This window comes from Stenella coeruleoalba, assembly GCF_951394435.1.
Source record: "Stenella coeruleoalba genome assembly, chromosome: 10".
In the NCBI taxonomy this organism is placed as follows: domain Eukaryota; kingdom Metazoa; phylum Chordata; class Mammalia; order Artiodactyla; family Delphinidae; genus Stenella; species Stenella coeruleoalba.
Window position 1 is genome coordinate 21,832,743 of NC_137156.1, and position 22,706 is coordinate 21,855,448.

Below are 22,706 nucleotides of genomic sequence, written 5' to 3' on the forward strand. Positions count from 1 at the left end.
TATTTGCTAATAGCCCTGATCTTAAACATTGTTCATTTTTCTTTGGTGTTTGTTTCTTATGTCATGTAAAGAGATACATATAAAGCCTTTTACAAACCAGAAAATATTATACACTTAGTAAGTATAATTTATTGAGATCAACAAAGGACCACTGCACCTCCTTTCACTCTTTCTGCTCCTTCCAAACCTAAAAAACTTCTCCATAGAGGAAGGAAAGATTATAGAAAAATACTTTTGAGTGCCTACTATGCCTGACAATGAAAGCGATAAAGCATACACACACACATACATACATACTTGGGCTTAAGCTTTCAGTATAGTAATATTGATAAGACTTGCACATTAAAATAAGACAGTGCCATGGTAAATAACTTGTGAGTGGTGAACTGAATGCTGTGGAAGTTCAGAGGAGGGAAAGGTTACTTCTGGCTGTGTGCTATTGCATGGACAGGGTGACATGTTAGCTGAAAAGACTAAAGGAATTTGTCAAATTTAGTAACTAAGGCAAGTTTGAAGAGATACATGCATTGTAGCGGCCTTCAATGCCAGAGCAAGGGGTTGAAATTTTATTCAGTAACACTGGGGAGCCACTGACATTTTATGATAAAAATATTATTTAGGAAACTATCTGGCATTATTGTATAATTTCAGATTAAAAAGTTACTTTGCTGATAGTCTTTTAGACACCCCACTTTTGTATATAACAAATGTGTGTTTATAAGTAAGTGAATTATAAAATGGGTTTAACTCTAGCCTATTTAAAAGGATGGTCAAAAAAATTATTTTCAGATGAAATTAGACCCCATAGAATAAGCTGCTTAGTTAGATATAAGCAGTATATAAAGTGGAATAAAACGTCACTTTTCATGTTTTTAAAAATTGTATTTAGGAATTTTAGTGTCAATTAGCCATTCTGTTGGATTGGCCAAAAAGTTCATTGGGGTTTTGGAAGTTTTTGGCCAATCCAATACTCCACTTCTCCAATTGAAACAATGCTGAAATCCCCCATTTTCTTTCTTCTTCCTTTTCATTAATAAGTAACTAATTATAGCTATTTTTTCTACTTGGGTAGAAAAAGAGATTTTTGATGAATAGCCCTCCTAGATGGGTTCTTAATTTCGGTAAAGATGTGTGTATTCCTGCAAAAGATTCTGTTTCTTTTCCTTCTCCGGCTGCGTTGGGTCTTCGTTGCTGCGCACGGGCTTACTCTACTTGCGGGTGAGCGGGTGCTACTCTTTGTTGCGGTGCATGGGCTTCTCATCGTGGTGGCTTCTCTTGTTGCAGAGCATGGGCTCTAGGCGCCCGGGCTTCAGTTATGGTGCAGGGGCTCAGTAGTAGTGGCTCACGGGCTCTAGAGCATAGGCTCAGTAGTTGTAGCACACGGGCTTAGTTGCTCCGGGGCACGTGGGATCTTCCCATGTCCCCTTCATTGGCAGGCGGATTCTTAACCACTGCGCCACCAGGGAAGTCCCTCTTCCTCCTCCTTTAGTGGGAAAAAAAATAGTAGGAGTGCCAACTTACCTGACAGGCTTGTGAGGATCTGCTCATACAAATAAGAAGTGCTGGATAAATAATCTGAAAACGTTAATATTGATAGAGAAATGGAGGTTAAACACTTTGTTAGCCAAAACCTCTATATATTGGAATGACAATTGTTTAATAGTAAAGGCTCTCTAAAAAAAGTGTCCTGACACAAGCGTGTGACAGTGTTGATCTTATCTTGTAGTGATGTCCCAAATCATCTGTGTGGTTCCATCTCAATTATTCATAATGAGAACTTTACTCAGTAAACTTAACTTATCTACTTTTCTCTAAACACACTTTTTAGTCTATCTTTTGTTACTCCTTGTGATAGCTAAAATTGGATCTGACGAATTCAAATGCAGGAACTTTTTTTCAGTCAGCTCTGTAGATGTGGTACCTGTTTTGTACGTTTTAAATGGAGTTGCTGCTACAGAAATATCTGGGGATGACTACTTTCCTGTGGACTTTTTTTGTTAACATAACATTTTATTGTAGAAATATCCTTTTATTTCTGCATCTACCCACATTTCTCACTTTGTCTGTAGCATTAGCAAGTCCTTTCTATTTACCACATCAATCTAAGACCTTGGAATTTGAACATAGCAAGTGCTCCTGGTCTCCTTTCCCAATTAATGGCTGAATACTGTGATATATTCCTGCCTGTTCCATGTATTTTGTTTATTAGGAATTGGGTTGTCATCCAAAATCCTCTGCACAACTTTCCAAATTCCCATTTTTATTCAAATTTCTAAGCTACTTCAAGATTTTTAAGGGTCTAGGAAAAAAAAAATCTGAACAACCCTAATGTAACTTATTTGTATAATAGTAATAAACCATGTGATTATTCCTTTCATCTGAGCGAATTCTTAAACAGCTAACACATTGCATAATTTCCAAGCTGTCAGAAAATAACTATAGTTTCAGGTATTAACTAAAGTGTTAAAAATTTTAACCGTTTTCTTCCCTCTGTTCCTCACCAATTCTGCCCATCAGCATTGGGATCCTCGGAAATGAAGTTTGTAGCCTTTCAGACCCGCTACAGCAGGGGGTATAGAAGGGCTGAGACATATGTGTGAGATAAATGACAGGCTTACCAGAGCATCCTTAGCCCCTAGCAGAGTTCCTATTAAATGAGTGAATCTGGAAATTGATCCAGCTTGTTCTTTTGTATTATTTGTGAAATAAAATTCATATTTTATGGCAAGACAAGGAAAACTTAAACATAAAAAATTTTCTCTGGGGACTTCCCTGGCAGTCCAGTGGTTAAGACTCTGCATTTCCACTGCAGGGGGCCTGGGTTCGATCCCTGGTCGGGGAACTAAGATCCCTCATGCCACGTGGTGTGGCCAAAAGAAAAAAAAATTTTTTTTTTCTCTGCCCTTTGGCCTCCTCTCTTTCCTCTACTGTGCATTGTGTATCTGCATTATGCATCAACCAAACCTCCCCATCAGCAGAAATACCTGTTCAACCATAAAGAGAAACATTCTAGCACCAACAAGGTACTCCTTAAAAGGTAACATTCCTTCTTAATGGGAAAAAAAGCTCCTTAAAATGAAATGTAGAGAAAAGCTCTCTCTCCATGTTTGGGCCTCTGTCATCTTTAGAAAAATTCACTCTGGAGTTAGTTTATAAATGTGATCATATTGTCTATGGCGCTGCTTTTGCTCTACAATGGCAGCACTCCAATTAAGCAAAATGTTATTTTCTCAAAAAATTCTTTTCATTCTTCCTATCAGAAGACCTGTATTACGAAAAATTGTACTCAATTATTATAGTTTGAATAAGATAATTATATTTCATTAATAAAAATGTGTGGAAATTTGTTTTCTGTCTTATTATATAAGTGCGTATGTAATATCCTCAATTTTGTCTCTTGGTCCACAAAGTCTAAAATATTTACTATTGGCCTTTTACAGAAAAAGTTTGCTAATCCCTGTTCTAGATAATAGTTTTCTTAAGGAACAAAACTATATTCTAAAACTAATTTTCCCATATATTATCTGAAAGAGATATTCCATCAATCAATCAATATTTGAAAACCCCATCTAATACTAAGTGGCTTAATTTTATCCAAAAGAATATTTTTTTACATATAATATGACATTTTTACTTACAGAGAATCTGTAATACTTTATCCATTGTGATATTTTCACCATACATGTGACCATTCATTTTTAATACTCCCTCCTATTTGCCAGTTCCTAAGGTAGCATAGTTTATGGCAGGGCACCATGCCAGTCCTTGTCTCCTTCAATCACATTACTAAAATTTTACTTAGATCAAATGACCTCATTTGGTTCTATTTAATTTCTCCATTTTATTCATTTAGACGCCTAGCATCAGGAAAGCACCATTCCTAAGTTCTGACTTAACTTTTCTGTCACTTTCCAAGTCTGTCAACTAACTGAGCAGGTCAACTTAACTATAGAGAACCAAGATGACGGTAATGTCTATGCACATTTAAGATCCAGGGGAAGTAATCTTGCATGAAATGTTTGCCATTTTAGAGAGTGAACAAAGTGTCTGCAGAACGTGGTTCCCAAACAACAGTTTCTGAAAAGCTCAACTAGATAAGGAGACATCTACAAGCCTGGGTTAGATGCTTCCCTGTGTTTTGCGAATTTAAGAATACAAATCATGACTCCAGTCCTCACTTAACTCAGGCTGAGCTCAAGCTTTGATTTTAAAATAAGTTCTGGGTCTTGCTTCCAAGTGGGATTTGGTAGTCATTAATAAACGTAAACGTATCTCTGCCATGAAGATGGTGGACAAGGTCCTTTTTAAGGAGTTAACAAGAGGAGCGTGAGAAGTAGGGAAACTTCACCAAGGGGTAAAGATAAAGAGGGCGGAAGTGAGAATGATAGGAGAGAGGGTATCAAGATGCTTAACGGCAAGTAACCATGTAGAGAAGGGAGCGTTTGAACAGTAGAGGGATTCATTGATGCGAATTCCTCTTTTTACGTTCCCACGGCGCTCAGGATGGGGAATGTAAATCCTGACAACAGGCGCGGCCACGCCCCCTTTATCCGCTCTTGCGAAGAGGCCATCACGCAGCCTCAACCAAAACAGTGGCCTCACAGCCCACATGCTGATTGGGTTTTCTTCTGGCAAGCGCCGGAACCGGAAGTCGTGCGCCGGACCGTTGCTAGAGCGCTTGCGTGGTCGGGGATCGCCGTCAGTCCCGGTCTTTGTAGTAACTGCCCTTGTGAAAGCGCGGCTTATGGTGCCAGTGTCCCGGTCGCGCTACCCCGAGGACACCCCAGCCTCTAGGAGACGGCGACGCAGCTCGTCGGGGAGCCTGCCTTCCGCGCAGACCAGACCATCCCCGTGGGGGCAGCCGTTCCCAATCCCACTGGCACTCCCGCGGCCGCGAGGGCCTCAGGCCTCAGTGGGGTGGGTCGGGCGTCGGCGCTCCTTGTACCTTTAGCCGCTCTGGATCTCGGGAGCGGCCCACCAGGCTCCGCAACTACGCTTTCTCGTCCTCTTCTGTCTACTATGGCAGATACCGCTACCATCACCACCACTATGCGGGCGACAGGCAGTGGGTGGAAGACTATGAGAAGGAGAAGGAGGAGAGCTATCGTCAGGGGAGGCTGAAAGAGAGAGAAAGGACTGGGGAGTTGGGAGCACCTGAGGTGTGGGAGCTGGGAGCACCTGAGGTGTGGGAGCTGTCTCCAGAGTTTCCTGAGCCAGATTCTGGTGAACACACCCCAGTTGAGGATGAAGAGGTAAAGACTAAGAAGAACAGCAGTTCACGTTCCCGCTCCGAAGAAAAAAGGAAAAAGGCCAGTAGTTCAAAAAATAAGAAAAGAAAGAAAAAGTCCAAAGGAAAACAGAGGAAATATTCTGATAATAGCGACAGTAATTCAGACTATGACACTAGCTCTGATGATGATAAAAAGAGAGCAACAAAAGCCAAGAAAGAGAAGAAAAAGAAGCACAGAGCTAAAAAGCCCAAGGAAAAGACGAAGAAGACTAAAAAAGAATCCAGTGTCAAAAGCTGTAAGGATTCAGAAGGGGAGTTGCCAGAAGATATCTGGATTGAGCAGTCAAAAGATTGCAGATAACATGGCTCTAATAGGTCCAGAGGCACCTATAATACACACCTCTCAAGATGAGGAACCTTTGAACTACGGCCATGCTCTGCTTCCAGGTGAAGGTGCAGCTATGGCTGAGTATGTAAAAGCTGGAAAGCGTATCCCACGAAGAGGTGAAATTGGGCTGAGAAGTGAAGAGATTGCTTCTTTTGAATGCTTAGGTTATGTTATGAGTGGTAGCAGGCATTGCAGAATGGAGGCTGTGCGACTGCGTAAAGAGAACCAGATCTATAGTGCTGATGAGAAGAGAGCCCTTGCATCCTTTAACCAAGAAGAAAGACGGAAGAGAGAATAAGATTCTAGCTAGTTTCAGAGAGATGGTGTACCGAAAGACAAAAAGGAAAGATGACAAATAACTTTTGTTCTATAGCTGGACTTTTAAGAATTTTATCTGACCAAAATTAAAAGGCTTTATGATGCTGCTGTACCTACTATAAGTTCCTCAAGAAAAAACTGCTTTTTGAGATCTCTTTAGCAATTTATTTTTTGTTATTTTTAATTCTAAAAGTAAAATGTGCACGTTTTTAAAAATATTCAAACACTACAGGAGGAAAGTCAGTAAAATGTAAGTCTTTTACCCCAGCCCCTGATCCTTCTCCCCAAAGAAATCTCTTTTTGGAATCTTCTATATCTGTCCATAAGTTCTGTGTATATACAAGCATGTATGTTGCAGGCTAAAAATTGGATCTGTTAACCTGAAGGGTTTTTTGTTTTTTTCCCTGTTGCTCCGACTTTTCTCTCTTTGAGGGCTTCATTGCCTCATGGAGCCGTTCATTTACCCCAGGGAGAACCAGAAGAACCCCAGAAAGAACAAAGGATTCAATTGAGTGTATATTTCTGGTTTCCATTTAACACTGAGTTAAAAAGTAGAGGTTTATTGGCTCATTTTCCTCTTCAGGCTGGTTTCCCTTAAATAACGAAAAGGCTGCCAAAGTTCCTGAGTTTGGTTATATATTTTCCTGGTCCACCTATGAAGAGAGAACATTTTTGTCCTGGCATTCCAAACAAGAATACGAGATGCAGCCTAATTAGATTAGCTTAGGTCACATGCCCTTCCTCACAAAAGGAATTGTTGCAAGGGAAATAGAATGGCCTACTCCTGAATCTGCAGGTTTTGTCACCCTAATGGGCTACATGGGCAAGGAATGGATACCTGAGTGAAAATCAGAGTAATGTTGGGAAGGGGGGGTAGGCAACCAACAAATGCTCACTACAGTTTTGAATGATTTTTTTTAAAATATAGACTAGAGAGTACAGGTGCTGAAAGCCAAAGTTTTCTTGAAGAAAAGCTTGGCTTTGACTTAGAAGCCGAGTACCTGATTGAAGGGGTGATAGGATTTATCCATAAAAATAGACATAAAAAAGATAACGATCCAGAGTGCTTGAGTATTCCAAAGAGTAGATTAGGCACCAGCTAGACTAGGAGGAGAAAGAACAAAATGAGAATAAAGGAGGAGCTCATGAAAAGGAGATCAGATCAGGTGGGACCAGGTGGGCAAGAGAGTTAGCATTGAGAGACTGGCTAGCACCAATGCTGGAAAAGACTTTTAGAGTGAGCTCCACTCATGTTCTGTGGTAAGGCTTTTGTTGTCATCCAGTGACATCTTCCTGAACTCTGAGACTTCAGCGCTAACCAAGCTAATTTGGATAAGCCCCTTTTCAAGGCTCCAGACCCTGGTAACCCCACAGAGCTGAAGGAGAAGGAGTGCAGTTCTAGAATCTGGCAGGGCAGAGTGATGTAGAAGGGCACTTTTACCCCAGTATGTGACTTGATTGACACTGGACTACACTAGCTTGAGATTTTCCCCAAAGAGAGTTGGGTGAAAGCCGCCTTGTTACATATGTATATTTCCATTTTTAGAAACAAACCGTACCACACTATACAGATGGATCTATACCTTGCTTTTTTCACTAAACAATATATATTGGAGATATTTTATATCAATGCATGTAAATCTATCTCTTTTTAATGACTTTATAATATTCTATTGTATGGAAGAACCATGTTTTATCCAATGTTTAAGATGTTTTCTGTATTTTGGTATTATACAATACTTGCAGTGAAAATCTTTGTGGATGTATGAGAGTATTATCTGTATCATACTCATCTAGAAATAGAATTAATTATTGGGTCAAAAGTCCTTTGGGTCATCTAAAAATGGCCATCTAGAAGTGGAATTATTGAATCAAAGGGAAGATATTTATAAGTGCTTTCTATGTGCTAGGCACTATAGCAGATATTAGGGATAGACCAAACAGCAAGTTAGGCTTGATCCCTGCCATCAAAGAATTTTACATGCTACTGGGATACTTGTAACTCATGGCTGTAATGCAACAGTGCCTCTGATCATATAGAAAAGGAAGCTTTTATTTTAAATATCCTATGAATGGACCTGATGGAAACATATAGACGACAGTTTTGTTTACAAAAATGAGGATAATCCTGGAAAATGAAAATCTCAAGTTCGAAAATTGATTCGTATTATTAGTGAAATGTAGCTCTGTCCTGGTAAAAATTGCATTTTGATTTGTTCTCACCTTTTCTACCTCTACCCCTTCCAAAAGATACAAACAGACTACATAAAAATGCACACCTTGAATTTTTGTTGAAAAACTCTTGTTTGTCAAGCTACATTAAGTGTATTTATTTTCATGGGATAAACAACGCAATGCCAATAATCTCAGCCTTGATAATATGAGTGACATTTAAGAAGCCAGCCATGGTAGGGAGTTTGAAAGCGGGTAAATGAATTAGAATACATTTACTCCCTTTTAAAATTAAAATTTATGTTTACTCCTTGCATAATTTTTGGGGGGGAAAGCACTAATTTATAAATTTGAAAAATCAGTTGTATGTTTTCCCTTCAGGACAGAATATTAACTTCTAATTAGTAAAATATTTGCATTGACTAGATTTGTTAGCCTAAGGAAAAGTTTGTTTTTTGTGTGTGGTACGCGGGCCTCTCACTGTTGTGGCCTCTCCCGTTGCGCAGCACAGGCTCCGGATGCGCAGGCTCAGCGGCCGTGACTCACGGGCCCAGCCGCTCCGCGGCATGTGGGATCGTTGCGGACCGCGTCACGAACCCGTGTCTTCTGCATCGGCAGGCGGACTCGCAACCACTGCGCCACCAGGGAAACCCAGGAAAAGCTTTTAAGTAAATATATTTTACTTCAATTTTTTTTTTTTTTTTTTTTTTTTTTTTTTGCGGTACGCGGGCCTCTCACTGTTGTGGCCTCTCCCGTTGCGGAGAACAGGCTCCGGACGCGCCGGCTCAGAGGCCATGGCTCACGGGCCCAGCCGCTCCGCGGCATGTGCCACCAGGGAAGCCCTACTTTAACTTTTAAAAGATATTTTCGAGCTCTGACCCTCAAGGAGAAGATAACTCTCCTGATGATAGAATTTTTTTTTCTTTCCTGTTACGAAAATTTCAGGCTGGAAACAATATGAATTATGTCATAAAACCATGGTTAGTATGATATTTGTTTCAAAATTATCGATGAAACCAAAGTTTGTTCAGGTTTTTTAAAGGGTTTATTTTGTTCACAGACTATAAAAATACAGTCTGTGATGAGGTGGGCAAGAGAGGGAATATTTGTTTTCTTCTGCAGAATTTATTTTTGTAGTGATATATGATCCCCTGCACCACCCCCTCACCCCCATACATTGCAGAGAATAATCGTTGATTATTCTCTCCCATAGTAATAGACTGTAACTGAGCAGGACCCTATGGGGCCTCCCCAGGACAGACACCTCCCCCATATCCTCTGCTGTGGCTCCTCTCTGAAGTATAGATACATAGATAATAGTATCTGATGCATTCTTCCTGAGTTGTTTTACAGATGCTAAAATTACCACCAAATGGAAGAAATTAACTACTTGATGATCATGAGCCCCCAGACCTACAGGCGCCTAAGAACTGATAATGTTAACCGCCTTGTTACCGCAACACCAACCAATCAGAGAAGTGTGCAGGAGCTTGACCACCGTCACCTGGCTTTTAAAAAAAATGCTTTGCTGAAAACCTTTGGCGAGTTGGGGGTGTTTTGAGCACGGACCACGCGTTCTCCTTGCTTGGTCCTGCAATAAACCTTTCTCTGTTCCAGACTCCGACGTTTTGGTTGGTTTGGCCTCACTGTTCGTCCAGCTCACGAACTTGCGTTTTGTAACAATTCTGAATTTTTTATTACCTTAAACCCTTCAGTACAAATATACGTTCATTGTTAAATTTAATCTTCAAAATACTTCGACATTTATTTTTTCCACTGTATTTGATGACTTTTTAAATTGGGAAGACATGGTAATATATGTGTCGGTGTTTTAATTACGTGAGTAAGCAAAGTGGAACGCCAGCTGCTTGTGATAACAGTAAAGTGAGCTGGCCCGTTTTTTACATGAATAAAATAAATTTCGGCTTAAAAAATGAAAAAACAGTAAGCGCACAACGGGACGCCCCTCTCAGCTGCGGAGCTTGGAGAACGTTCAGCCAACCGTTGGGAGCTTGGCCGCCTCCTGCGAGGCGGGAGCAGAAGGCCATCGAGCCGCGGTCCTCCCGCAGTCCTAGAGCGACGCTAAAGTGAACCGCGGAGCGAGAGTCGGAGATCAGCAAAGAGCTAAGACGGGGCTTGACAGCGTTTGGCCCTTCCTGCCGGTCGTTGGAGCGGTGAGTGGTGACTGTGCCCCAGCTTGGGGAGGAATTGCAGCCCGTGGGCTGGGGATTAACTGATTCCCTGAGGGTGGAAGTGCAGGGAAGCCTTACCCGACAGAGAGGCCGTGTGGACTTGGGGCGGGGGCGGGCGAGAGGTGTCAATCCTGGGCCCTAGGAGGGGAATGATGCTGTGGATCTAGTTATTGGGGCACAACCTTCTGCTGCATATTTTTCATCCACTGAGCTCAATTTTAAATACCTATTAAAGGTAAACCTTGGTAACATTTGAGCAGAAACCTGAGGGAGGTTAAAAGATCTGTGTGGCCTTTGGGGGTACGAATTTTCTAAGCAGGGGGGAACAGCAAGTGCAAAGGCCCTAAAGCGGGAGCTTGCTTAACATGTTCGAGGAATAGCAGGGAGACCAGCGTGGTTGGAGCGCAGTGAACAAGGGGGAAGTGTGTAGAAGATGATATCAGAAAGATTGGGGGGTGGGAGGAGGCCTGTAGAAAAAGTGGGCATTGTATTGTGTAAGGAATTTGGTCATTTCTTGGCGTGAAGAGTTGTCGGAAAATTTTAAGCAAAGGAAAAACAGCTGACATGTTTTAAAGCATCTACAGCTGGGAACTCATGATGAGAACAGACTGTAGGAAGGCAGGAAAAAAGCCGGTCCCAGTTTGAAGGCTGTCAGGCAGGGAGAATTCTCTCTTACTAGGGGAAAGTCAGCATTTTTTTTTTTTTCCTCTATTATGGCCTTCAGCTGATTGGATGAAGCCCACTCACATTAATGAGAGCGATCTGCTTTACTCAGTCGACTGATTTAAATGTTAATCTCATCCAAAAACGCCTTTACAGAAACACGAGAGTAATGTTTGGCCAAATATCTGGGTACTCGGTGGCCCAGTCAAGTTGTCACATAAAATTAACCATTTTTATTTTCTGTCTAAGAATCATTACTTTCGCAGACTTTTTTTTTCAGTTTCATTAAGAGTTCCATTGCCCCTTGAACAATGCCGGGGTTAAGGGCTCCTACCCCCAGTGCAGTCGAAAATCTGAGTATAACTTTACAGTCAGTCCTCTGTATTCACAAGGCCGCATCGCAGATTCAGCCAACTGCAGATTCAGCCTATTTATTGGAAAAAAAAAAAAAATCCATGTATCAGTATAAGTGGACCTGCGCAGTTCAAACTTGTGTTGTTCAAGGGTCAACTGCAGCAGGATTGGCTTTTTGAATTATAAGTCCATTTTTGACAGAAAAATATCAGCTGGGAGTGCTACTCTAATACACATCCAGGAATATATAACAGCTGGGTGATATTTTTCAGCTAGCTGTTATATATTTGGAATTTGGAACCTAACTGGCCACAGCCACTAACTGAGCCTCACGCATATTGGTTCAGAAGTGTGTGCCAGCAATTGGCAGACACTAGTCACTGATTTCTAGAGTCACTCAAGAGTTGTCAAAATCAAGAATGCTCACTCTACACATACCAAGAGCCTGTTTCAAAGGACGATGGTGGAATTCTCTGAGTTCAGTTTTGACATGTTGGGTTTGAAAGGCTTTTGTAAGGTATCCAGAAACCAGATAGCCAGAAGGAAATATAGATCTGGCACTCTTGATGTATCTGGGCTGAAAAATAAAGAAGTCATCAGCATAAAGATAGTAATTGAACTTACAGACATACCTGTCCTCTACATTACCCCCTCCTATCTTATGTCCTATTTCTCTCCTTCCTTTCAATGTCCTATTTTTTGAAAGTAATTTTTGCTTACTCTTGCCATTTTCTCATTCTCCTGTGGCAAGGTGACTGTCCTCCCTATCCCATGACCAGAATTGCCTTCACAGAGGTCACAATGACCTCTTTGTTTTTTAATTAAGTGCATATGTCAGTTCGTAGGTGAACGCACCTTCCTATAACATTTCACTCTCGAACACTGCCTCTTTATAATTCCAGTTATAAATCAGTCAGTTGCTATTCTTTTTCTGGGGGTGGGGGGATGTTCCAGTGCGGACCAGAAAACCTGCTAAACAAATTCTAAAAGAGCTGTACCACTATTTAGTTACTATTCTTTACAATTATTATCTCATTTACCTCAAAACATCTCTGTGAATTAGATATTACCTTCATTTTACAAATGAGTAAACAAACAGTGTAAGTGACAGAGCTAGACTAGAACCCAGGCCTGTCTGAGGCCCAGGCTCTTTCCATCACTCCACACTTACAGAAACAGATCCCCTTGGCCTTCTAGATACTACTATCCTTGTTTTCCTACCTCTGCAGTTGTTCCTTCTTACTTTTCTTCCTTACATGTAGGTGTTTCCCAGGGTTCCAGCCCACTTAGCCTTTTCCCAGCCGTAACTAACAACTACCCTGAACATGTGAGGTTTTCCAACAGTTCTGTGCTCAGACTTTTCTGTCTGAAAAACCCTTTCCCGATTTTCTTGCCTAACTTTCACTTGTCTTGTAAGAGTCAGAAGGACTCACCTCCAGAAAACCTTTTCTTTCTTTTTTTTTTTTTTTTTGCTATTTAATTGCTTTATTAGCTTTACATTTTCCCATGCAAATGGGTGAAACTCTACTGTTGACAGAAACTTAGATTGGGTGCCCAGGCAACCTCCAGTGAGAAGCTGGTAACACAGAACCCACCTGACACGTGGAAATTACATAAGGTTCACAGCAAACGGATCAGTAAAGGCATATCAGGAAAATGTAAGGAAAAGGAGAATGAAAATGGGAATCACAGTATTAATCTCGTGGAAAATGGCAGGAGTCAAGGCATAAGGCAAAATTCATCATGATGGTCATGGTGATTAGAGAGCTCCCCCATAAGGATACGCAGACAGTTCCTCAACTGCAGCTCCCTAAGTTTTCTCCTGATTTCTCTCATCTCCATGAACATTTCCATATCATCTCCATCTCCACCCATCCCATCGTTGACCTGCCTCTTGGGTATGGCCCATGGGAAATTAGGGGCAAGTCGGCGAGCCTGTCCCTGTCTATTATTTCCTGCTGGCTGGTGGCCTTCGCCCCCTCCCAAAGGGCGGTCTTGCTCTGCATTCTGCACAGGCTGCTCCACTTCTCCGTTTTCCTGGACCTATCCTCGCTGCCTCCTGCTCTTGATTCTTGCCACGAGTGCGCCTCCTAGACGCTTAGTCCCGCAGACCTGCAAGGGGCCGGGGTGGGGGCAGGGGGCTTCTGACCTGCTAATTCACTTGAGATTTCTTACGGAGCAGAGAGTTGTAAAGGCCAAGGAGTTCTTTTATCTCTGTGTCTCAGCAACTAAGAGAGTCTGGCACATTGTAGACAATCTGTAAATGAGATGAGTTATGAATATCCATATATTCTTTTAGTTAATTCTGAAACTGGCTTTAATTAATGAACCTACAAGCAGTTTTACTCATTTTGTGTCTTTTTTCCCCTCTCAACATTTGGAGAATTTTCAAATCTACTGAAAATTTGAAAGAGTAGTATAATTAATACAATATACCCCTCATATAGCAGCAGCTGTGAACTTCCTGCTACATTTGTGTTCTCTCTCTCTCTCCACACACCGCCCCCCATAATCCCCCCTCCCCAAAACATTTGAAAATAAGTTTTAGTACCATCTCCTGAGAATAAGGATATTCTCTTACGTGACCACCTGAGAAAACTCTTAAGATCTACACACTTTTTCTGTAAAGGGCCAGATGGTAAATGTTTTGAGCTTTGCAGGTGATACGATCTCTATGGCAACTACAGTTGACCCTTGAACAGAAGGGTTTGAACTGCATGGGTCCACTTATGTGCGGATTTTTTCAATAAATATATCAATAGTATCAATACCTGTGTTTTCATTTTATAGATCTTTAAGTGTGGGGAAAAGTTTGTGTTTGATTAGAGATCACAATATGTGGAGTCAAAAGAACTAGAGTTTGAATCCTGATCCTATCCAAGCTGTTTCAGCTTCCTACCCTTGGTCATCTACCAGTTCCTTTTGTGTTTGAGGCAGAAATAGTAAGTAGTATACGGATTTTTGACTACACAGGGGTCAGTGCGCCATTGTTCAAGTACTCAGTCCTGCAGTGTATTGTGAAAGCAGATGTAAACACTATCTAAACAAATGGGTTTGGCTGTATTCCAGTAAAGTTTTATGTACAAAAACAGCCTTTGGGCCCTATTTGGTCGGCTGGGCCATAGTTTGCATATATATATATTATTCATATTCAGATTTCTGAATTCTTCAAAACATATTTGTATCTTTTTTTTAACTTAAGAGCAAATTTCACACATTGCATTTTGCTGTATCTCTTTAATCTAGAAAAATACCTTCCCCACACCTTCTTTTTATTTTCACGATATTGATTGTTTGGAAGAGTACATGCCTATTGTAGAGAAGCTGCATTCTGGACATTCTGGATTTATCTGAAAGTTTCCTCATTGTTAGATTCATGTTAAACACTTTTAGTAAAAATGCTACCTGAGTGATAAGATACAAGCTCAGTTGTCTTGCTGTTGGTGTTACTAGGTTTCATTTGATTAAGTTTGTGACTGCCAGATAGCTCCACTCTTCCCCTTGTAATTCATAAGCAATCAGTGTGGTGATTCTCTGAGACTATAAGCTTGTCCTTTCCCCCTACTCCTTTCACCCAATGATTTCACCCATTTGTGGTCCTTGATTGAAACAGTTATTTCCTCAAGGGCTACAAAATGGTGATTTTTTCAAATCTGTTATTCCTGCTATGTTAGCTGGTAGTCTTCTGTAAAACAGTCTTCTCATTTTGTATGGTTGTTTCAGAGAGAAAAAAAAAAGGATAGTAATTATTGGAAATGTATAAACCCAACAAAGGGGTGTTGCTATTGTTGTTATTATCATTACTACTACTATACTATTACTGTTTCTGTGATTCTTGTTATTACATTTTCAGGGGTATCCCTGAGGAGGCAGTCAAAAGAAAGTTCTCCAGAACAGAGAGAGCAGTCTGAAGCTGGGGATGGCAACAGCATTGGTAACCACTCCTTCCCCGGCTCCTCTGAATCTGAAGAAGGAGGGACTTCACTTAGTGAAGGAGGATAACCGCTCTCCTCGGGAACAGGGGGCCAAGCTGCAAGGAAACGGCGCAGGCCTCGGGCAGGAGCCACTGTGCAAACAGTTCAGGCAGTTGCGCTATGAAGAGACCACAGGACCTCGAGAAGCGCTGAGCCGGCTCCGGGAGCTCTGCCGACAGTGGCTGCGGCCCGACGCCCACACCAAGGAGCAGATCCTGGAGCTGCTGGTGCTGGAGCAGCTCCTGACCATCCTGCCCGAGGAGCTGCAGGCCCGGGTGCGGGAGCATCACCCAGAGAGTGGGGAAGATGTGGTTGTTGTACTGGAGGATTTGCAGCCAGAACTGAGAGGAACAGAACAACAGGTGGTAAGGGTCAGATGTGCTCTTTTGTAGGAAAGCAGGAATTGAGACCTCTGGCCAGAGCGGTGGCCATGAGCTCACCAGTGGGAGAATCGCTAAGCTTTGGTTCAGTTTCTTTTCAGTCTGGCTGTTCATTGCTGAAGGTCTTACCTCAGCCTTACCTGTCTCTGGTGGGAGGAAACTGAATGTGCTCCAGCTTCTCCAGCCTCTTTTCTTTGCCCTTCTGTGGTTTCTCTTCGCTCTCTTTTCTAACATAGAAGTGTTTTTCTGAACAGCAGTTTCCTCCTAAACCCACGTGTACCTAATCATCCCTAGGACCCAAACCAGGCAAAGAAACAGAAAATGCTTGTGGAGGAGACGGCCCCTCTGAAAGCAGTGCTGAAGCAGCAGGTCCAGCCTGAGGGTGAAATTCCCAAGCCCAAGAGACAGAAGGGTAAGAAGTAGACTGCATCTTCCTGCATGTGAGATGTGGTGGGCTTCATGGTCCCCCCCGCACCCGAGGCCCTGCTCAGCACACTTGGCATTTTGCGTCTTATTCTTGTTTTGAGTCAGGTTTACTGAGGTGTAAATTACATGCAGTAAAATTCACTCTTTGTAAGTGTACAGGCCAATGACTTTTCACAAACATGAAATAATTGTACTTGTCTAATGATCACCACAATCAAGATATAAAAGTTTCCATCACCCCAGACATTTCCTTTTCCCCTAATCCTTCTTTCTGTTTTTGGATGTTTCTAGTTTGGGTGTTTTTTGTTTTGTTTTGTTTTTGCGGTACGTGGGCCTCTCACTGTTGTGGCCTCTCCTGTTGCTGGAGCACAGGCTCCGGACGCGCAGGCTCAGCGGCCATAGCTCACGGGCCCAGCCGCTCCGCGGCATGTGGGATCTTCCCAGACCGGGGCACGAACCCGTGTCCCCTGCATCGGCAGGTGGACTCTCAACCACTGCGCCACCAGGGAAGCCCTGGGGTTTTTTTTTTGTTCAGTTAAAACTGAATGCTTCTCCTGTGTAGACGTTCACCTTCCTCTTCTCCCCATTACTGTCGGGGTGAATTAAAAAAGGAGTGCTAGTTTCTTACCCAAGGCAAAGAATTCCAGCCACATGATTCATTACTCATTTTTTCTTACCACATTCAAATTACTGTAAACGACTACTGTCTTTTACTTCTAAATGTTACCTGAATTATTTTATTTTGCTCTACCATATTTTCGTTGACTCTGAATTTCTCTTTCTAATTTCTATCCCTTTCATTTTCTCCTCTTTCCAGTCTGATACAAGCCCTGCTTCTCTTTTTGTTTTACTGTCTGTCATTTTAGTGCTTCCACTGAAGTTAAATTACCTCCTGTTCATTCTCTGTCATTTAAACACATTCATTAATGTTGCTCTCCTCGTTAAAGCCCTTCAGTGAGCTAAGTAATGTTATTCTTTCAATTTTTTTTGATGTTTGAAAAATTCCATAATAAAAAGTAAAAAATAAAAACCAACCCACCACCTTCAGTGACTCCCAATAGCCTTTAACAAAGGCCTCACACGGCATGTTCTGGCATTTGCAGACCTTGCAGCCCCATGTCCACTAGCATCACCAGCTTGCTCCGATTTGCTTGCGACTTTTAGCTCCAGCTGTTGCATGTGCTGGGAAACCCCTCAGTCCTAGACACATTGGGCTAATTAATCACCCTTTGTCCCACCTGATCACACTGTGTGTTCCCCTCATGTTGAGTTGCATTCCATTTCCCATTTGCTCCTCTTCTGTCTGGAATACTTTTTCCTCACTCTCCCTGGCTAATTCCTCCTCATCCTTCAGGACCTAGCTCAGATATCACTTTCTTTGTCCTTCCCTAATTTCTCCAAGTCTGGATCAGTTTCCCCACCTCTGCTGCTAGAGCTCCAAGTTTTCTCCTACCACGGAACTGATTGTATTATATTAGAGTTGCTGGTTTACTTCTCTTTTTCTCCCACCAGACCAAAAGGGCATGGGCTTTGTTTTGTTTCCTGAGTCTGCTACTGTCCCTGGACTAGAGTAGACCTTCAGTAAATGTCTATTTGATGAATGGCTGATTTCAATTCTAAAGGCTCCTTTTACCTACTACCTACTCCCCCTGCTCAATTTCTGAGTCTGCTTCAAAAGTCCTCTTCTTCTGGAAGCTTTCTGAGTAAAGTCACTGAAAGAGAGAGGCCTACCTTTTCTAAACAGCCTTGCAGAAATGAATTTATGCCGTGTAATCAGTGATGGGTGTTTAAGTATGAAAAGTAGATTTAGCAATAGTAGATTCTTGAAACTGTTCCTTACCCTCTAGATCTGTTGAAAATGTTATTTTATATTCTTCTTTTATTTATTTATTTACTTTTGGCTGCGTTGGGTCTTCGTTGCTGCATGCGGGCTTTCTCTAGTTGTGGCGAGTGGGGGCTACTCTTCGTTACGGTGCACGGGCTTCTCATCGCGGTGGCTTCTCTTGTTGTGGAGCACAGGCTCTAGGTGCGCGGGCTTCAGTAGTTGTGGTGTGCAGGCTCAGTAGTTGTGGCTTGTGGGCTCTAGAGTGCAGGTTCAGTAGTTGTGGTGCACGGGCTTAGTTGCTCCATGGCATGTGGGATCTTCCCGGACCAGGACTCGAACCCGTGTCCCCTGCATTGGCAGGCAGAGTCTTAACCACTGCGCCACTAGGGAAGCCCCATTATTTTATATTCAAGTTCAGGTTGTTTTTCAGTTTTGGAGGCCCCTGCCTCCCCTTTTAGTTGTGTATGTCATTATAAAATCACTGGAAAAGAACTTCTCTTGTTCTCATCCCTTAACTCTCACTCCCTCCCCCATGGAGCCTACTTCATCCTCTTGCAAAAGGCCTTTACACATAGTACATGTTTTTAATCTTCCCTCTCCCACATGTGCTTTTACTTTCCCTGATGTCTCCTTCCCACACCCTTCACTTTCTCATCTACTCTCACTCATTAAATGATCTGCTGCCTTTATCTTGCTTACACGGGGTAACCCTCATTTGCTTGTTATGAGTGCTGCTTAGATGCTCCCTCTTCTGTTTTCTCCATCCATCTCCCCTTTTCCTCTCTCATTCTGACTTTGCATCCCCTTTCAGGCTCCTGGACTTAAAAGACTTATCCTATCTACTCTTCCCTCTCACCCTCTTCCCTGTGTGTCTGAGCTAAGGTTTTATTCAGCACACATTGTTATAATTTGCTTATATGTCTTATGTTCCAGACATATAAGCAAATTATTACAGCACTGAGATATAATAGCTCCATTGAACCACACAGGAAGGCAGTTACTGCCATCCAAGGAGATCAGGAAAGGCTAAGACATTTTTGTGGACTTCATGTTACCCTCAAGGCCTTGTGGCCCAGTGTTTTTGATTTATTAGTGAGGAGACTGAGCCCAGAGGAATTACCTAAGATTACGCAGTTAATCATGATAAAATTGGCACCACGTCTGCATGTCTTCATTTCCAGTTTATTTCTTCATTTCTGGTGCTAGCCCTTTCTTATTGGCCCCAGGGTACTCAGTTGACCTAGCTTTCTAATTTTCCACATGAGGCCATTATCAAGAACATACAGCCATGCCCTTTATGACAGTTTGCTTGCTTGCTAATTTCTGTTTGTGTGTATGTATGTATAGATGTGCGTATCACATGATAAACCTCAAACCATTTAAAATAAGTTGCCTCTCACCATAATCCCCCAAAGGCAGCCACTGTTAAACAGTTTCTTATGTATCATTCCATGTATGTTCTATGCAAACACCAGCACCCACAACATTTCCACTTTGCACACATGGCTTGATTCAATTTTTTTCCTCCTAATTGTAGATTCCTTTCCCTAAGCACCAAAAAACAAGTAACTGGTGGTATATATTTAATGTTTCAGGTGAGGAGACAAGGATTGAGAATGGGAAGCTGGTTGTAGAGACAGACTCCTGTGGAGGAGTGGAATCATCTGGGAAAATATCTGAACCCAAAGAGGCTTATTATGAGGACTCTAACTTGGATAGGCAGCAGGCCAAGGCCAAGGAGAAGACTGACTATAAAAGCTCAGAATGTGGGGAGGGGTTCATCCAGCACTCAGACCTGATTAAGCATGAAGGTTCACACAGGGGAGAAAAGCTCTGTGAATCTGAAGTGTGTCAGAGTTCTAGTCTTACTGGACATCAGAAAATCCACTCTAGAGAGAAGGGTCATCAGTGTCATGAGTGTGGGAAAACCTTTCAGAGAAGTTCACACCTTGTCAGACATCAGAAAATCCATCTTGGCGAGAAGCCTTATCAGTGCAAGGAGTGTGAAAAAGTCTTTAGCCAGAATGCAGGCCTTTTGGAACATCTCAGAATCCATACTGGAGAGAAACCTTACCTGTGTATCCACTGTGGAAAGAACTTTCGGCGCAGCTCTCACCTTAATCGACACCAGAGAATTCACAGTCAGGAGGAGCCCTGTGAGTGCAAGGAGTGTGGAAAAACCTTTAGTCAGGCCCTACTCCTCACCCACCATCAGAGAATCCACAGCCACTCCAAAAGCCATCAGTGTAACGAGTGTGGGAAAGCCTTCAGTTTGACCTCAGACCTTATTCGACACCACAGGATTCACACTGGAGAAAAACCTTTCAAGTGTACCATATGCCAGAAAGCCTTCCGACTAAACTCACACCTTACTCAGCACGTGAGAATCCACAACGAGGAAAAACCATACGAGTGTAATGAATGTGGAGAAGCCTTCAGACAGAGGTCAGGTCTTTTTCAACATCAGAGATATCACCACAAAGACAAACAGGCTTGATGAGGTGTCCTCTCCTTACGGACCATCAGAGACAGTACATTAACAAGCAAACCGGCACTTCAGGAAAGGCACTCTAGCCAACTCTGGCAGAGAACTCTTGGGGACCAAGTTGGAGGCTATCTGCCTCCTCTCTCTTTCCTTCGTTTTCCTTGTTGTCAGCTTTGGGCCACAGTAATTTTCACCCTAGACCCTGGGGGATCAAAGGTAAATAGCATTCTTTACTGCAGGACTTCTCAGAGCCTTTAGCATGCTAAATGCATAGCTATGCATCTCCAAGTAGTAGAGAGCCTCATGATTGAGTGAGGGCTTTAAGTCAGCAATGAATCAAGTGTCCACAGATTTACAGGCTTAAACAGAAAAAGAGCAGGTTGATATTTTCGCATATGCTACAGCAACAGACTCCTATACAATAAAACCAATGACGTTTGGAAATATATGACACTCAAAGGTATCTTAAAGCACAGGTTAATGGTAAACATTTTCGCCCACTGGTTTTATTACCCTGCCTGCCCCTAGCATTATCCTCTCCTTCCCTACCCCCAATCAGCATTTTGGAAAGCAAAGATGATCTAATTTTACCTTTCACAGCCCCATCCCTGCCATAATACCTCATTGATTCAAGTTAGAGAGTAAGGTTTTATTTAGACTATGGAAGAGATTTCATAAGCCATTTGAATGAACTGGGCTGAATTAATCCAAGTAGCAACTGTCTTACTTCATAACTCCAGTGTCAGTATAGTGGCTGCTGCATAGAAACTTCAAAAAATGGGGAAAGAAATTGGACTTTTTTCCTTTAATACTGAGGACAGAATTTTAAAATGCTGCTTGTTCTGGAATCTTGAAAGTCAAATCAGAAAAACAGCTTGGAAGAGATCATGATCTTCATGTTGTGAATGCCAAAATGTCATGGTAATGATGAAGAATATTAAGCTTAGGGAAGTCCACTTCTGAATATATCACCAGGATGATAAACATCACTTGCTGATTGGTGGTAGCTGCTTGGGGTACTTCTCACTCTGTCACGTGAGTGGGAAGACTGGTGAGTCCTCATATTTTGCTGAGGTTTCTGTTCAGCTGAGTATAGTTTAAAAACAACAAAAAAAAGTGGGAATGATGTAATAAAAGTTCGTTTTTCTCTTAAATAGAAAAGGCCAGAGACAGCAGTCCAGCACTGGTAAGGTGGTTTCATGACATCACTAGGGAACCCAGCTTCTGCCTTTCATGCCATCATTCCTTAAGGTCATCATCCTTGATGGCTGCTGAAGCTCCAGCCATCACATGCAAAATGTGGACAAAAGGCAGAAGGACAAAAGAGACTCCTCCTGGTCAGTCAGCTCCCTTTAAGCAGCCTTCCTGTAAATCACTTCAGCGGTTGTATCATAGGCCAAATCTTAGAAAAGGGAAGCTGGAAAGTGTGTCTTATTCTGGGTTGCAGAATGCCCGGCTGAAAATCAGTCTTCTGTCACTAAGAGTAAAGGGGAGAGTGAAGGCTGAAATAGGCATTTGGGGGCCTTTTATATAGATATAGATTTTTTTTTTTATTATTTTTGGCTGCGTGGGGTCTTCCATTGCTGCGCGCGGGCTTCCTCTAGTTGAGGAGAGGGGGCTACTCTTTGTTGTGGTGAGCTTCTCATTGTGGTGGCTTCTCTTGCTGCGGAACATGGGCTCTAGGCGTGCGCTTAGTTGCTCCACGGCATGTGGGATCTTCCTGGACCAGGGATCAAACCAGGGTCCCCTGCGTTGACAGGCAGATTCTTAAGCACTGCGTCACCGGGGAGGTGCCTGGCACTTAGGAGTCTTTGGCCCACTTCCCACTCGGATCTGAGTGGATGCAAGCTGAGCAGAGCAACAGTTAATACCATTATCTGGAGGAGGACCAAATCAGCAGGAGAAGCAGCTGTAATTTTTTGAGAAATTAAAGAATTTCATGGAAAGTCAGTCATGTTCCATTGCTTAGGAAACCATAAAGGTATGTGTCTTTATTCTGCCTTTATGAGTAAAATTAAGTTGATAACAGGGATTTTCCAAGAGTTTTGATGGGTGTGCTGAGGTTTGTACCTAAACATTTAGCTCCATGTCATAGTTTAAATCTATTTGATTCTGTTCAGTTTAAGGAAAGAACATGGAATATCTTTATTATTCTCATTAAAAAGCAAAGATAATTAAAAGATTCAAAATATGAACAATTGATATATACCTTAAATATATGGAAAATTTATTTTGGCTTTCTCTTTTCATGATGATTCCATAGTATAGGTATTATAAGCATTCTAAGTTCATTGACACC

General features: G+C 42.1%; 3 protein-coding genes across 4 annotated transcripts; 2 read left to right on the plus strand and 1 right to left on the minus strand.

Annotated features, from left to right (window-relative positions):
* Positions 1 to 4,594: 4,594 nt before the first annotated feature.
* On the plus strand, positions 4,595 to 5,977 carry NKAPL (NFKB activating protein like; the record flags this gene model as incomplete). Its single annotated transcript, XM_079933067.1, is given in 4 exon segments — positions 4,595 to 4,854; positions 4,856 to 5,573; positions 5,575 to 5,912; positions 5,914 to 5,977. Coding segments are annotated over 4 exon segments (1,365 nt in total). The 5' UTR covers positions 4,595 to 4,609.
* A 2,532-nt stretch (positions 5,978 to 8,509) lies between these two features.
* On the plus strand, positions 8,510 to 22,464 carry ZSCAN26 (zinc finger and SCAN domain containing 26). Of its 2 annotated transcripts, XM_079933066.1 has the most exons (5): positions 8,510 to 8,776; positions 9,451 to 10,282; positions 15,171 to 15,656; positions 15,966 to 16,083; positions 19,518 to 22,464. In XM_079933066.1, the coding sequence occupies exons 3-5, from the start codon at positions 15,237 to 15,239 to the stop codon at positions 20,417 to 20,419; spliced, it is 1,440 nt and encodes a 479-aa protein (XP_079789192.1). In that variant the 5' UTR covers positions 8,510 to 8,776; positions 9,451 to 10,282; positions 15,171 to 15,236; the 3' UTR covers positions 20,420 to 22,464. The 2 variants fall into 2 exon arrangements, with proteins under 2 accessions (XP_079789192.1, XP_079789191.1); XM_079933065.1 differs by having other exon boundaries at positions 8,510 to 10,282.
* LOC307192380 (protein BEX3-like) lies at positions 13,037 to 14,100 on the minus strand (the record flags this gene model as incomplete). Its single annotated transcript, XM_079933210.1, has 2 exons — positions 13,037 to 13,360; positions 14,089 to 14,100. 2 exons carry the CDS (start codon positions 14,098 to 14,100, stop codon positions 13,037 to 13,039), a joined length of 336 nt encoding a protein of 111 aa, XP_079789336.1.
* Positions 22,465 to 22,706: the final 242 nt, after the last annotated feature.